Here is a 15,641-nt window from a genome sequence, read left to right as displayed (position 1 = left end):
CTCTTTTGGAGAAGGGGTGGGGTTGTGAGGTGGTGTGGGGGTCATGCCATCTATTCATCCCTCATTGTCTGTGAATAGCATTGCTTGAGGGAATGAGGCCTCTCTTTATTTCCGCTCTGTTGGAGCACCAGTGTTCTGTTTGCACAGGGCAGGGAGGCAGCTCTTCCCAGCAATCTGCGTAACAGCTGGACCTCTTCTGCTCTGCAGTAGTAAATTAGCAGCCTATACTCCACCCTAGAAAAGGGTGGAGCCAGCAAACCTCCAGCAGTCGACACCTTGGGATTCGTGGCTCTTTTTTAAAAATATCAAAATGGACTGTGTGTCAGCCTGTGTGCTGTCGTCTTAACAGGAAAAGGTATTCTTCCTGATTTTAAAAGAGATCTTTTAACTTGCTAGCTTTGTGTTCTGCTTGGGTTGAGGATGATGTTTGTGGCTGAGAGTTCAGGGAATAGAACTGTTCTGATGGCCTGCTTTTCTTCCCACCCCTCCCCCACTCTCTCCCTCTCTGCAGAGCTCTGTAGGCACTAGGGATGTGGAGTACAGCAGTTTGCTAATGCTTGAAGGAATGCCAGCTATAAGAATCAAAACGGAGCCACCGGAACCTGGGCAAGGGGTAAGTCCAACTCTCCAGACACTTCAGTAATTACTTCCAGACCTCAGGAATGTCAGGAACAAAGTACCATAGTCTGAAGGAGGAAGAAATGTTTTTTTCTTCTGTACTGGGATTTAAATCTAATTGCTTTCTAAAACTGTAAGAAATGTTTAATGTAATCTTTTACATGGACCTTTATATCACCCTGTTGATAAAAGGCATTCTGTAATATAAATTAAATTTCATCTAACTGCATTCAAGACAAGTGCCAACATTATTTTTTGAAGTAAATTGTTATTGAGCTTGTTTGATTTTTTTCACATGTTTGCATTTTGTCTGAAATGTTTATTTCCTTGATTTTTAGTTATCATTTTCCCCACTTACTCCCACCCATGTCACATTTGTAAGGGTGGGAGAATGGAAAGAGACTATAAGGATAACCTTCAGTGTCACTTACTGAGGAAGTTGAAAGATTAACCCTTTTGTTGGTCTCATTGGCCTATCTCCGGATCCCCATTTGCAAATGGATAGGTTTAGTTTCTTTAACCTTCTAGGGTCAGGGTCTCTGCCCCAGTCATTTTAACTAAACTTTTCAAAGAATCTTAATTTTCAGTGATTTAAGATGAACAAAAGCAAATATATTTTTAAATCCTTTGTTTCCCCTAAAGTTGTCATACACCGCCCTGAACCTCCTTGTTTTCTTCTCTGTTGGTTTCCATGTTACCAGGAATATCATTGGCACAGAAAGGAAATGTAGTGGATTTTATTTCAAGTGAATGAGATTTGGATTCTCCTAATATTCAAGCCTTCACAATAGAATCATTGAATGGCTACAATATAGAAAGAGGTCATTTGACTTGTCCTCTCTGTCCTGGCTCTAAGCATGAGCTGCTCAGTTAGTCCCACTTGACAACTCTCTTGCTATAGTCCTGAATTTTTTTTCAGGATAGAAATTTCCTGATTTATCCCTGTTGCAAGTAAAACTTCTGTATTTTAAAAGCAAACCAGGCAAGTATTTATGTATTTGTATAGTTTTGTTGTCATACTATTGCTTGTCTTTCTCTGAAAAATCAGAACTTGAAAAGAAAGCAAGTTTCTCAGTTGATTTCATTTTGTGTAACTGCATTTGGTGTTGGTGCCTTTTGGAGGAGATGGAGGAAAATAATTATTTGGAACTCCTGACATCGCATTCCGTCCAAAGGTACCTGTCGGATTTTGTGGTTGCATGGCCATTGGGCAATTTGAGAGCAAGCTGTTCCTGTAATGCCATCAGGCTGAATAAAATGCCAGTGTTCTGTACCTAGGCTGGCATTGAAGAACTGTCACTTGGGTGAGGCAGCAAAGGATTGTCTGGCCTCAAGAAACTATATTGAAACTTAGATCAACCAAAAACGTGTCAGATCTGAATGGCTTGTATTCATATTTCATGTCTCAATTAATTTATTTCTAGTTTCAGATTAACTGACCTACTCCTTACTGTACCTAAATACAAAAATGACTAATCTGTTAATCTGTATCAGTCCTGTTCTGTTCTTTTCTTTCTTTTTTACATTGCATCAATCTATCACTAAATGCTTTCATTGCTGCAATATTTACCAGGTTTGATGTCTTGCACATAAAGTTTGGTCTTCACTTTGTATTTACTTGTAGTTTAAAATATTCACAGATGAATAAACTTGCTTTGACTGAATTTGACATGACCATCACATTAAGTCTCCGCGTTCAAACAATTCAAAGTAATTCTATTCCACAGAGTAAATTTGGAATAAACTCCGTTTAGGTTCAAAAGTGAACAGATCCTAAGACAAGCAGTCAGACATGAGATAGATAATGGGAGGGATTGAAAGAGACAGTGGTAAGAAAGAGCTAGATGGTTTTGATTGATTTGGCAAATGAACAGAAATTAGAAGGTGGCCAGGGCTAGATCTTTGCAGGAGTGGTGGTTGAAAATGGCAGCACAGACTGAGAAAGTGGTTAATAAGGCATCCAGTATTCTGGGCTGAAAATGTGTTGCTGGAAAAGCGCAGCAGGCCAGGCAGCATCCAAGGAGCAGGAGAATCGACGTTTCGGGCATGAGCCCTTCTGTAGAACCCTTCTGGAATTAAGTGTGGATTTGGGAAGAGGAACTAGTGGAGAGGATGTTCTGGATGTGACTGGCTGGACAAGTGTAGAACTACATACAGCAGTTCATTCAGCTGAGACATTGGAGTAATATGTGGTGAGACCATGCCAAAGGTTGCAGACAGAGGTAAACGTTTAGCTAAGAACCTAGGCAGAACTGTCCAAAACTACAACTGAAACTTTTGTTTTTGGAAGCTATGGGTCTTTCCCCTAAGCTTAAAAAAAGTCCAGAAATTTATAACATATATCTTATGCACAATATTTACTTTGCTCAGTTGTAAACACCCGAATGTACACAAAAAAGACAATAGTTCCAAGGTTTGCTCTCAAACTGTTTTAAAAGAAATCACCACAGCTACAGAAGTACTTAAGTTAATTACTAAGCCCTTCAGATACACAGGAAAAACAAAATCTAAAAATCCAAACTTAAAATAAATGATTATTAATAGTCTCACACCCTACATCACAACAGGTAAAATGAACAGGTAAACAGGTAAATGAGCAGTTAGAGAGCTATGTGGAACAGAAAGGAAGTTGACTGAATTAGCTCTGTTAATGCACTGGAAAGAAATATTGTCAAGAACAAAGCATACGTTTGGTAGAATTGCTGTTTCTAAAGAGGCAGTGATGAGTGTCTGATGGACTATTGAGGGAATGTCCAGAAAGAACTAGAGGGATATTATGGACTCATTCAAGAAGTCACGTCACAGAGGAAGTAAAGCTTGGGACTGGAGAGTAGGAAAATTTGGAGATAGTGAAGAGTTAAGATGGGATTTTCTTAGCAGGAGAATTTGCAACCAGATCTTACATTAGAAGCCCCATAACTGAGGGGTAAGACTCTCAATGGGGATATGCGACAAGAATTTGGTTTTCAAACCTCAAGGCAGCAATGGTGTCTGTTGAACTCAGACTGTGTTTTAACAGCTATGAGGCTCCTTTTAAATGTTCACTTTTATTCTGTCTATTCATTGTAATTGTCTGTTTTGAGGCCAGATTTTGGTACAACCACCATCTGTAAAAAGGTGGGTTGTCGCTTCTATCAGAGCGAACATAGCAGTTTTATCCTCCACCATACCCCAGTCACCTTTCTCAAGCCGCATTCAATTATTCTTTAACCCTCTCTCACCCTGCTTCCCCCCCCCCCCGCCCAGTTTTAATTCTAGGGTCATACAAGTTCATTCGTATTAAAGTGGGCTCATATTAGGAGAAGGTTTGGGAAGCAGTCATCTAACAGATGAAGTGAAAGGAGGTGTGACAGCATAACAAGTGGCAGAAGCTGGAGAAGTAAAGCCTGAGGGATAAAGGAGGGATAAGGACACAAAAGAAAATGAGAGATGAAAAAAAATGGTCTGAAGCTGCAACCCAAATGTCTCATTTCATCAAAGCACAAATTTGAAATGCTTATTTCATTCTGGGAAGCAGTCTTATCCATAGCATGCTATTTTAAGCTCCAGGACATTGCCTTCAGTTTTCCCACGTGTTTCATTCATGGGGTTGTAAACAAAAATATATAAGCTAACACGGCAAAATATGCCATTTGGCTGTCCAATCCCTTTCAGCATTCATTCTTTAAAATGAATACTTAATCTATTATCAGCAATGATTGGTAAGGAAGAGTTGACCACTTGCTTGTGACCTGAGATCTCCTCTGTTCTTTTAGTAGGAATAATTTATATACAGCAAAACTGTTATAGACTGCTGACTGCTTTATTAATGTCAAGGAGAAAACTAAGTGAGACTAGAATCTCTTCATTTTATTCATTGACCTAACCAAAGCATTTAACTTGGTGAATTGCAAAGTCTTTTGTAGCTGTGCTCCAATGATCTGGATGTTCAAGAAACATCACAATCCTGTCATTGCTTCATGATAGCAACTGTCTTGATCTGAAATAAGACATCATCCCAATCCAGACTGGGTGAAGCCAGCCTGTGATAGCCTCTATTATTTACTATCTGCTTGCTATTGAAATTTGTTCTTTAAGGTGAATAACCATAGGTCTTGTGGCACAGTGGTGGTATCCCTCCTATACCAGGATCATGTTCAAATCCTGTCCGCCCCAGAGTTGTCATAACGTGGTCCAAACAGGCTGATTTAAAATAACTTGTAAAAGTTTTGATGAAAAACTGTTTAATCTCAGTCACCTCTGTTGACTACCATAAATATCTGTGATCTATAATTTGCAGATGATTATAGTATTCACTTTGCGTGAGATTTAAAAGTCACTCTTGATCTCTCAATTCAGCATTTAATAGACACCGTCTAGTCTCGTATAACTAGTGCAAAGCTGTCATCATCAACCTGCTAAGCCAAATATTTCCTGTCTTATGTATGTTGAAAGAAGGTTTGGAATATGTTTAGCATTTCTCAAACTTGAGTAGCCACTTCTCTGAAGAGACCACAATTGATAAAGAAATCCAATGATGGAATGTTGTACCCAGTGTAACATTCTATATGCTACTGCAGCAGGAATTTGATAAGGATCTCTGCAAGTCACTGATGGTCCTAGATGCAGAGCAGTTGTAACCATTTCTCTGTACTACTGAGAGAACTGGACTGTATCTATGACGTCTAAAATGTTGAAGAAATTTCATCAATTTTCAGGTTCGAATGGGGTTTTGAGGAAGAGAGATATACAGTTAAACAAATCTAATGTCCACCTTAAAGCCAGCTGCACAGATGTCAGACAAAATTCCTACAAGATCCGCTTCAATGGACCGGATACTGTGTCTGGATGGACGAAAACTGTCTTCTCCTCTTTTCAACCTCTCAAATGGCAAATGTCCCTGGGAAGTAAAAGAAAATGCTTCAGAAATACTCTGGAGTTTTTTTTGAAGGGTGGCACCATTGTCGTTTGTAACGTGGACGAGCTTGCTATGAATTCATCTGAACAGTAATAAACTGCCCATAAAGCTGTATCACGGTTTGAGTCTCCACAGTCTTGATGATGGCAACTTAATCCTGAAGACACATTTAAAGTGAATGGCTCCTCTTTTATATGATTTGCCTCAGTGACTTCTCGATCAGGAGTTGTTATTAGGATCTGTGATTTCCTGATTTATATTAATGATCTAGATCTTGGAATGCAGGGAACATTTAACATTTTGCAAATGATACAAAAGGGAGGATTGTAAACTGAGAGGAGAACAGTGTGAAACTTCAAAAAGGCATTGACAAGTTGGTGGAGTGGTTGTGTATAGATGAAGTTCAATGTGGAGAACTGTATTGTGAAAGAAAATGGAGAGGCTCAGTTGTGCAGGAGCAGAGAGACCTGGTGTATATGTCATTGAAGGTGAAAGGACAAATGAAACAGTTAAAGCATACAGCATTCTGATGTTAATAACAGGGGCAGAGTACAACAGCAGGAAAGTTATGTTGAACCTGTAAACGACTCTTGTTAGTCCTCACGTGGAATATTGCTTACAGTTCTAGGTGCCACATTTTAGGAAGGTTGGGAATGTATTGGAGAGAGTGCATCACTTGCTGCCATCACTTCCAAGGAGTGAAAATTCCTTGCCCTCATTACTTTCTGGAAAAAGAGGGTTTCTTCCAGTTTGAGAACAGGAGTAGCTAGTCCTACACTTCCCATGCAGTGAAATCAGGGTAGATAGAGATAGTATCTGTTCCCTTCTAATGCTTCAAAAAGACATTGACAAGTTGGTGAGTGGGTGTATAGATGATAGATGGAGTTCAATGTGGAGAATTGTATTATGAAAGAACATGGAAACTTCAATGAAATTAGCCCTTATCTTACTATACTGCAGGAGACCTGGCTCTAGTTTCTGTAATCGCTCCTCGTAAACTTAGTTGCACTCCCTGAAGGCCAGTATTTTCTTCCTGAAGTAAAGAGCCTAGAACTGCTCAGAGGCCACCAGGTGTGACCAGACTAGGCAGCATTACTGAAGTGTGATTTCCACTTCCTTCTATTTTAGGCTCAAGATATGAAGTCCAATATTTCATTACTTTTTGATTATTTGGGATATTTTCTAATCAACTGGTTCAGAGATGTTACTGAACTAGGCCTCCTGAGGTACAGACACTACCATTGTAACATAAGCACCCGACCTTTTTGATTATTTAGATATTTTCTAATCAAACTGTTCAGAGATATTATTAGATGCCTCTAGAGCATGTGGGACTTGAAAACCGGTCTCTTGGTTAAAAGGCAAGGACACAACAGTGCTGCAAGAGCTAAGTATTTTTGATCATTTGCTGTGCCTGTAGTAGTGATCTACAGATGAACCCATTAGTCTCTTTGGACTGCTACTTCTTCTGGACTGCTACTGCTACTGGACTGTTACTGCTACTTTCATTTAGCAAGTGGTCTGTTCTACCCTTTTCTAGATTCAACAAGGTTAACCTCCCCTATCATCTAAGTCAATAAAAACCGTGAATAGGTGAAGCTCCAGAAATCCTTGTCGGATACCGCTACTTACATTCCTGCCCCCATTATCTGTCTCCTGCTGCTCACATTTCTAGCCAGGTCGGTAATTTGCATTCAATTCCATGAATTTCAAGTTTAAAAGCAATCTATTTCTTATGAGGGACTTCACTAAAACCTCAGTAGGCATTCCTCTGTTCACTGCTTTAGTCACTAATTTGAAAAATTGCGGTCAGGCTTATCACTTTATAAGTCCATGACGACTTTCTTTGATCCGCTGGAAATTCTCCAGGCGTTTAGTAATCTTCACTTGATTTGAGATTTTGTTGGCGACTTGTACTTTTGGGCAATTTCCTACAGTTGGAGTTGTTCTTTCAATGCCTATACAATCATTTTAAAGATGTCTGTTAGGTTACAACTTCTCTTATTAGGGGAATACGGCTAACCTGTTTATTCTTTCCAGATCCTCTCAGTCCTAATATCATCCTTGTAAATTTTTATTTTGTCCACCCAATTCCTCTTTCCTAAAATGGTGACCAGAACTGCAAACCCATACTTCAAGTGCAGTTTAGCCAAAGTTTGATTCAAATTTTGATCCCAAAGAATATTGGGAACAGGGAAGAGCAGTATTGCCTGCTCCTGCTCTATTTCTTAGTTTCAAAGTAATACGTGACCTCCTTAATTTTCTTATCAAAATATGACACCTCTCGCATCTGTTAAAATTAATTTGCTTACAATATGACCATTCTCTCTTTATTATTGCAATGTTAATCTGGCAATCCTTTTTTTAGATTTGGCCATACCTCTGAATTAGTGGTATTTTCAAATTTAAAAGATGTTTTTGATTTTGATTCCAAAGTTTAAATTATTGAAATAAATTGATAAAATCCGTGATCCTAGCATTGGTCATTGTCGGATCAGATGGCTCGGTGGTTGACGATGAGGAAGAAGGTGTTAGATTACAGGAGGACATCAATGGAATGATCTAATGGGCAAATTAGTGGCTGATGGAACTTAACCCTGATAAATGTGAGGTGATGCACTTTGGAAGAAGAAACAAGACAAGGGAATACTCACTGAATGGCAGGAAACTAGGAAGCTCAAAGGAGCAGTGGAATCTTGGTGTGCTTGTCCATCAATCCCTCAAGATGGCAGGACAAGTTCGTAGAGTAGTTAAGGCATAATGGATCTATTGCCTTTGTCAGTTGTAGCACAGATTGCAAGAGCAGAGAGGTTATGTTGGAGGTATACAGGACTTTGATTAGGCCACAGCTGAAGTACTGTGTGCAGTTTTAGTCACCTCATTATAGAAAGGATGTGATTATACTGGTGGAAGTGCAGAGGACATTTACCAGGATGTTGCTTGGAATTGAGCACTCCTGCTAAGAGGAGAGACCAGATAAGTTTTGAGTTGTTTTCATTAAATCAGAGAAGGCTGAGGGGGACTTGACAGAGGTATATAAGATTGAGGGGCAGGATGGATATGAAGCAGCTGTTCCCCTTAGTTGAAGGATCACTACCAAAGGCAAATAATTTTAACGTGGAAGTTTGGAAATTTGAGGAAAGATTTTTTTTCTCTGAGAATCGTAGGAATCTGCTTGGGAGGGTAGTTGATGCAGGAAACCTCAGGACTTTTTTTAAAAAAAAAAGTTCTTTGAGTACTTGAAGGTTGGCCAAGTGCTGGAAAGTATAGATTTAGAGTAACATTTGTCAATGTAGATTCTGTGACTCTATTTACAACCCCAGTCAATCCAATAGCTACCCTTCACCTCCAGATTCAGCTTTATATCTTTCCCCTTCTTGTTCTTGACTCAACATGTTCAGACCTTGTACCAGGATGTGGTGACATGTCATAGGCTATTGGAAATCTAGCAATATTCCATCTGCTACATTACCCTTGTTTTTTCTCTATTACCTCTTCAAAGAATTCAATACTTTTTAGATCCATATTGACTTATCTTATTATTTTTTGTTTCTTCATATTTGTCTATGTCTTCCTGTGGCAAGGATTTCATTATCTTTTCTACCTATGCTGTTAAGTGGGTTGTTCTGTCCTTCTCTCTTTAATTAAAGATAAATATTAGTTTTTTGTAAATCTGATAGCAATACACATTTTTCTAATGAATTATTAAATATTTATAATAGTGCCCCTTTGTGAGTTTCCTTTTTTTCCACAATGAATAAATGCAATCTATGTGGACAGATAATTTCATTCCTTTTGTGCTTGTTTATATAAATATTTTCCTTTTTTCCATTTTAGTTGGGCCAAGTGCTTGAAGGTGGGACTAGTGCAGGTTTAGAGTAACCTTTCTCATGTCGACTCTAATTGGCTCAGAGAGTCCATTAAACGGGGATTGCCTTCCATCAGCCCACACAGAGAAACCTGCTGCCAGTTAAATCCCACTTGAGGACCTCAATTGGACTGCTGGCGAGCGGGCTACCTGATGCCATCTCTGCTGGTAGCAAAGTTGTAGTTTGGGCTTGGCCTGACAGGTAACACCTAGCTGTTGGATTTGGTATGTCACTCCAGACTTCAAACCAGCTGGGGGGGGGGTAGCATATAGTGCAAGCCCCCAAAGTTCCTCTAGCCAAATCTCGGCAAATCTAGTTCTTTGCAAATGTATTATTGTCTATAATTTCCCTGTTTTGTTATGATACATTCAGTGTTTCACCCAAAATGTTGTATTGAAATGCTGCCTTAATGCTGTTAAGTCTGTTGTGTTTTACTGAGCTACAGACAGAAAGTCTCCATGCTCTGTCCCTTACTGCCTCAATCAGAGAGTAAGTAGAGCAGTATAGCTAGGCTTAGGTACCCCTGCATAAAGAGGAGAAAATAAAAAGCATTTTTCTATTCAAGAAACTGAGGGTGCCAGAAATTGAAAATATAAATGCTGGAAATATTCAGGTCAGGCAGTACCTGTGGAGAGGGAGCAAAGTTTATGGGCAGAAACTTTAGAGGTTGGGGTAGTCTTGCAGCTTGCACAGTGACCTCCACGCTTACTCTTAAAAGGAAGGCTTGTCTGTTTGTGAGCCTATTGGCCACTTAACGATGACATTGACCAGCCTTTCACCTGGCTGAGGACGCTGGGATACAAGATCTTGCCTGGTTGGGGTTGCTGGCCAATCAGGGGATGAAGGAGTAATTTCCAGGGAATACGCAAAGAGTATTGGGTTCAGGTTAGGTTCTCTCATGGGACTGAAGTGTAGGGTGTTGAGGGGGTGGGCACTGGGTGGTGTGGGGTGTCCTTTGGGGTCAGATACAAAGGTAGGAGTTGTTGATGTTAGCACTCACACCCTTTCCCATGTCCTTTTTTCATACAAGACGTAGATCAAGTTATCAGCTGCCCCTTCTAACTAACGTACAGCCTGCACGATTTCCGGTAGACCACCTGTGTCATTTGTCCAACCTGGAGCAACAAAAAATTGTAGTTCAGGTTTGAAGAGACCCTTAAGTGGAGCTCGGGTGGTTGTTAATTGCCCCAGTTAGGATCGTAAGTGGAGATGGCTGTGTATCTTCCTGCCTAGAATATACTTGCGCAAAGGTGGGAAGGTGTCACATGTTGTTCCTAATGACAATGCATTTCCTTTTCAAGACCCCCACAGCCACCTTACTTCCTGCAGGATGGGAAGATTCCATTCATTGTTTTAGCTCAATTACTGAAGAAAGGTCATCCTCTGAAATGTTAATTCCCTTTCTCTCTCCATAGATTCTACCTGTCTGGCTGAATATTTCTAGCATTTTCTGGTTTTGTTAAGCATTTTTATATTCCTTTTATTTAATGACCATCTTTATTAAATGTGTGAACGTTGGATTGGGTCAAGACGAGGCTCGGCAGTGAACGCCAGAGAATCAAAGTTACCTGCTCATGCTTATTGCCTCTGCCACTGAAGATAGGCTTGTGTCTGTTTGTCAGCGAACAATACTTATCAAAAAATACAGGATTCAATGATAAGTTGTTGTCATGGAGGAGCTGATTAGTTTTAGACATGGATATAGCTCCAGATCCTAGAATTTTTTTGAAAAGACTGTATTACCATTGGGAAATAGGGTGGATTGACCCCACCCCTATAAGCATTCCAGAGAGACCATTCCCTCTGTGGCTCCCTCATCAGATCCACCCCCCCCCCCCTTCCATCAGCCCACTCCCAGTACCTTCCCCTGCCACTGCAGGAAGTGCAAAACCTGTGCCCACACCACTCCCCTCACCTCCATCCAAGGCTGCGAAGGATCCCTCTAAATCAAGCGTGCGTTTACCTGTACCTCCACTAATGTCATCTCTGTATCCACTGCACCCAATGTGGTCGTCTCTACGTCGGGAAGACAGGACACCTACTTGCGGATTGTTTCAGAACATTTCTAAACCACACGAACCAAACCCACTGCCCTGTGGCAGAACACTTCAACCCCCCCCTCCCATTCTGCCCAGTACATGCAGGTCTTGGGCTTCCTCCAGCGCCAAATCCTTACCACCCGACACCTAGTGGAAGGATGCCTCATATACCGCCTTTACACCCTGCAACCACATGGGATCAATGCGGATTTCACCAGTTTCCCCCCCCCCCCCAATTATCCTAGTCCTATGCCTCCAACTTGGCACCACCCTCCTGACCTATCCATCACCTTTTCCATATATTCGCTCCACCCTCCTCTCTGACCTGTCACCTTCTCCCTCACCTTCATCTACCCATCGCATTCTCGGCTCCCTTTGCCATTCCCCCCCCTCCTCCCCCACCCCATCACTTTCCCATTTATCTTTCAGCCTCCCCTGGCACACAAGCCTCATTCCTGATGAAGGGCTTACGCTCAAAACATAGATTCTCCTGCTCATTGGATGCTGCCTCACCTGCTGTGCTTTTCCAGAACCACACACTCGACTCTGATCTCCAGCATTTGCAGTCCTTACTTCCTCCCTGGATTAACTTTTTGTTTGATTTATGTTATTGGTTGTTAGTTATCTCTATGGTCTCAACTGTAATGGTGGACCTTGTCACAATTGTCAGAATTTTCAGAGCAGGTTATTGGATATCAAATGGCTTTAAGACTCTTCAGTGATAAAAAGTTTTCATCCTTGTAGCTATTTAACATAAGCCAGGCAGGGGAAAAAAGCCTCTGGGAAGAGCTGTGGCTGAGGTATGTACTGTCTTTACTTCCTTTATATGGACAAGGCATTTGAGGATGGTTACCACCTGCGGAATTGGTCTGTGGGATGAGCCAACGTTCTTTAAGGGTAGAAAGCAGGAAATAGAACAACAAAATAAATCATAGAATTTTGCGACATGGAAAATAGTGATGGGGCTGTAGTGGTGCAATGGATATTCAAATAACTGTGTCTCTGGTGTCATCTTCATGAATCCATTTAGTTATATTGACTCCTATTTTATAGTAAGGTCCCCAAAAATGGTTGCAATGTCTAATCATTAAAAAAAAGCAAATGCTCGGTACTTCACAGTTTCTAACCTAACGTCTATAGAAGTTTACTATAGTCTGTTGTCTTGCATTCTACAACATAAATACTAAATCTTGAATTTCTTTTTACATAAAGCTTTTTGTGAAGATATTGTTTTCAAATGTTGCAAAAGTTATGGGACAACCAATTTGAAAATGGAGAGAAGTACGATTTTTAAAAATCAATGCAGTCTTCAGACACTTGAAACGCTGTCTAATCAAATAATTCTTTTGACCAGTGAAGTATTGCTAATATAATGATTGCTGTATATTAGATATCGTGAGCTGTAAACAGTTAACAATTTTCTTCTGTGTATCTTCTCAACAGCAATATAAAATATTCCAAACACAATATTTAACTATGACAAAGGGTGAAATCTGAAACAAACATACTTACTTTCTTCAGTGATGTGTATACATCCATACAGAAAAACCTTCTTTATAACAATTGGATGCTCTTCATTGATCATCATGTTTAGGATTGTACATGAAGAATGGTCAGTTCGAAACCTGCTGACATCTGTAGACCATAATCAGTGGTTGGTTGATGCATTCAGAAGAGTTGGAGCAGAGAAAGCTTTCTGACTTTAGGATCTTCCAGTCAGACTATACTGTATGAATAACAGTGGATTATGACATCTTGAAATTTTTTTAAATTCACCATATTCTATATTCTTATTCCTACTTCCACTTTGATAATGGAAGTTGCCTGTGCGAATGTGATACTGCACATCTTTTACTGTTCTGCACTGTAGTGCCTTGCTTCTTTTTTGGTTAGACGTTGGCCTGAACAGCAGAGAAATTTTCAGACTCTGAACAGTTTTGGATCTGTTTGCTTTCTATTAAAATGTGTATGTATTAAAAATCAAATCCAGCTATTAGATAAGGAAAAGTCAAATGCATGAGTGAAAGGGATCTTCAGCGCAATGATTCCTTCAAATAAAAGCTGAACACTTAAGATGCTGGAAATCTAAAATGAAAACAGCAAATGTTGGAGAAGTTCAGGTTTAGCAATATCTATGGAGACAGAAACAGGATTAACATTCCCAGTTCAAGCCTTTGGGCTGGAAATGTTAACTGTTTCTCTCTGAAGATGTTGCTGGGTCTGTAGAGTATCTTCAACATTTGTTGTTTTTATTCCCAATTATTCTTTACTGTGTAATCTTGTTCTACCTGAATTCTACACTTGGTTTTTCTTGCTTGGTCAATGCCATAGGAGATCAATTAGTATGTTTTTAAAGTTCCTCATCCATTCTTTCTTCCAATTATCTTCCAGGTAGTAGAGATGTGAGATTTGGTAATGGATAATTCACTAATGTAGCCTTCTGCTTACAAAAGCAGTTTCTGGCTTAGGCCATAAATTAATGCTGATAACTGATCATTTGACTGTTGAACTAATGTTGAGGGAGATTAGTTGAATTTGTTTTTTCTTGGGTTTGTGAGGGAAGACAAAACATGATGCTACAACATACAAATAAATAGGGAGCATGATTTGCTTCTATGTTAATTTTGTTTCCCAAAGAATGTATCTGGATTTTATTCTCAAAATAATATTCAAAGTAATAAAATATTAGCAATTTACTCAAAATAGACTAGGATGAAAGCAGTCAACTATGTTGTTTTGTGATATGGTTCATAAGTCCTGAGTGCATTATTTCAGTTGGAGTTGATATATTTTGTTCATTGACGTTGTACTTTTGCAGTTTAACTTAAAACAGTTGGGGATCTACTCTCGCCTGGGACTGCAACAGAACCTCAAACAAAGGAGGAGGCTGAGAGTGCTGATCAGTTTTTTTTTGGATTTGACTAGATTTGAAGTAGTGACGTAATTATTATGGTATGGTTTGATGTTGAAGTGAAACCGCCCTTTCTCCTTGCAACCTCCCCTCTGCATCCCCATTCCCCAAGAGATTTTGCTGCGTACGTAATCCTGCAGGAAAATGGCTATGACTGAGTTTATCCTTTTGCTCTGCATTGCAGCTGGAGTGTTTGAAAAAGAGGGGTTTAAAAGGCGAAGTAACTTAATTTCCCTTTAATTTTCACACAGCAATAGAAAGGAGTAATTTCTATAATAAATTGGTGAATCATAGCTGCAGCACCGATTTGTTGTGTCCTATATCCATATATTTCTGTATGTGCAAGCATATGGCAATGTGATGAATCTTTGGATGCTATTCATGCTGTTTTACTTATGCTATTTGTGTTCTTGTCATTTTTGAGAATTTGGGTCTTCTGAGTGATTTCAATTTATAATGTAAAGTCTCTTCCCTGGGATGGGGGAGTCGGAACTAGAGGGCATAGGTTTAGGGTGAGGGGTAAAGATATAAAAGAGTCCTAAGGGGCAACTTTTTCACACCGAGGGTGGTACATGCATGGATGTGGTGCAGGTTTTTACAATTACAGCATTTAAAAGACATCTGGATGGGTATATGAATAGGAAGGATTTGGAGGGATATGGACCAGGTACTGGCAGGTGGGACGAGATTGGGTTGGGGTATCTGGTCGACATGGACAAATTGGACCGAAGGGTTTGTTTCCATACTGTACATCTCTATGAAGCGTGTCAGCTTTTGGAGGATTTAGTTGTGTATCCGTGCAATGTCCAAAATAAGGTTGTTTTTGCTCATTGACCTTTATGGTGCCAACCAATGTGCCCATGTAGTGCCAAGGATGGTGCAGAATTTGTCAGGAAACAGATTCAGACTGTCTGAGTTTTTATTAGATGATTCTGTTAGAAAAGAACTCCAGTTATAAAATGGAGGCTTCTGGTTTTGTGTTGTGGTAGAAAATCAGCTTTTGATTGTGATTGCTCTCTGTTTCCACTAATTGCTGTAGTTTGAAGACTGTGTTAAGGGCAATGTTGGTATGGCCTACAAAATCTACATACCCTGAAATGAGATCAGGGCACTTAACTCCTGACATTCTTATCGGCGTGGTCCAATCATGGGCAAAACCTGAATTCAGAGATGAGTCAAGTGTGACTACCCCTAGTGGCAAGACTGCATTTGACTGAGTGTGGCATCAAAGACCTCATGCAAAACTGGTGTCACTGGGGATCAGGGAAACTCTCAACTGGATGGAGTCCTACCTGGCACACAAGGTG

The 15,641-nt window shown here is 40.0% G+C and overlaps 1 protein-coding gene across 7 annotated transcripts in view; it reads left to right on the top strand.

Moving 5' to 3' along the window:
• Positions 1-15,641, top strand: part of LOC122557205 (Krueppel-like factor 8) — a 188,897-nt gene that overhangs the window by 64,185 nt on the left and 109,071 nt on the right. For 6 of the 7 annotated variants that reach the window (XM_087992066.1, XM_087992067.1, XM_087992068.1 and 3 more), the window contains one exon: positions 512-613. In XM_087992066.1, the coding sequence (XP_087848192.1) occupies positions 512-613 (102 nt within the window). Of the gene's footprint in view, positions 1-216; positions 356-511; positions 614-15,641 lie in introns of those variants that run through there. The other variant, XM_087992070.1, reaches the window with a different exon arrangement.

This window comes from Chiloscyllium plagiosum, unplaced genomic scaffold, assembly GCF_037043375.1.
Source record: "Chiloscyllium plagiosum isolate Xiang-an unplaced genomic scaffold, Cpla_swu_hap1 HiC_scaffold_11, whole genome shotgun sequence".
In the NCBI taxonomy this organism is placed as follows: Eukaryota; Metazoa; Chordata; class Chondrichthyes; order Orectolobiformes; family Hemiscylliidae; genus Chiloscyllium; species Chiloscyllium plagiosum.
This window is presented reverse-complemented; position numbering and strand designations above follow the sequence as displayed.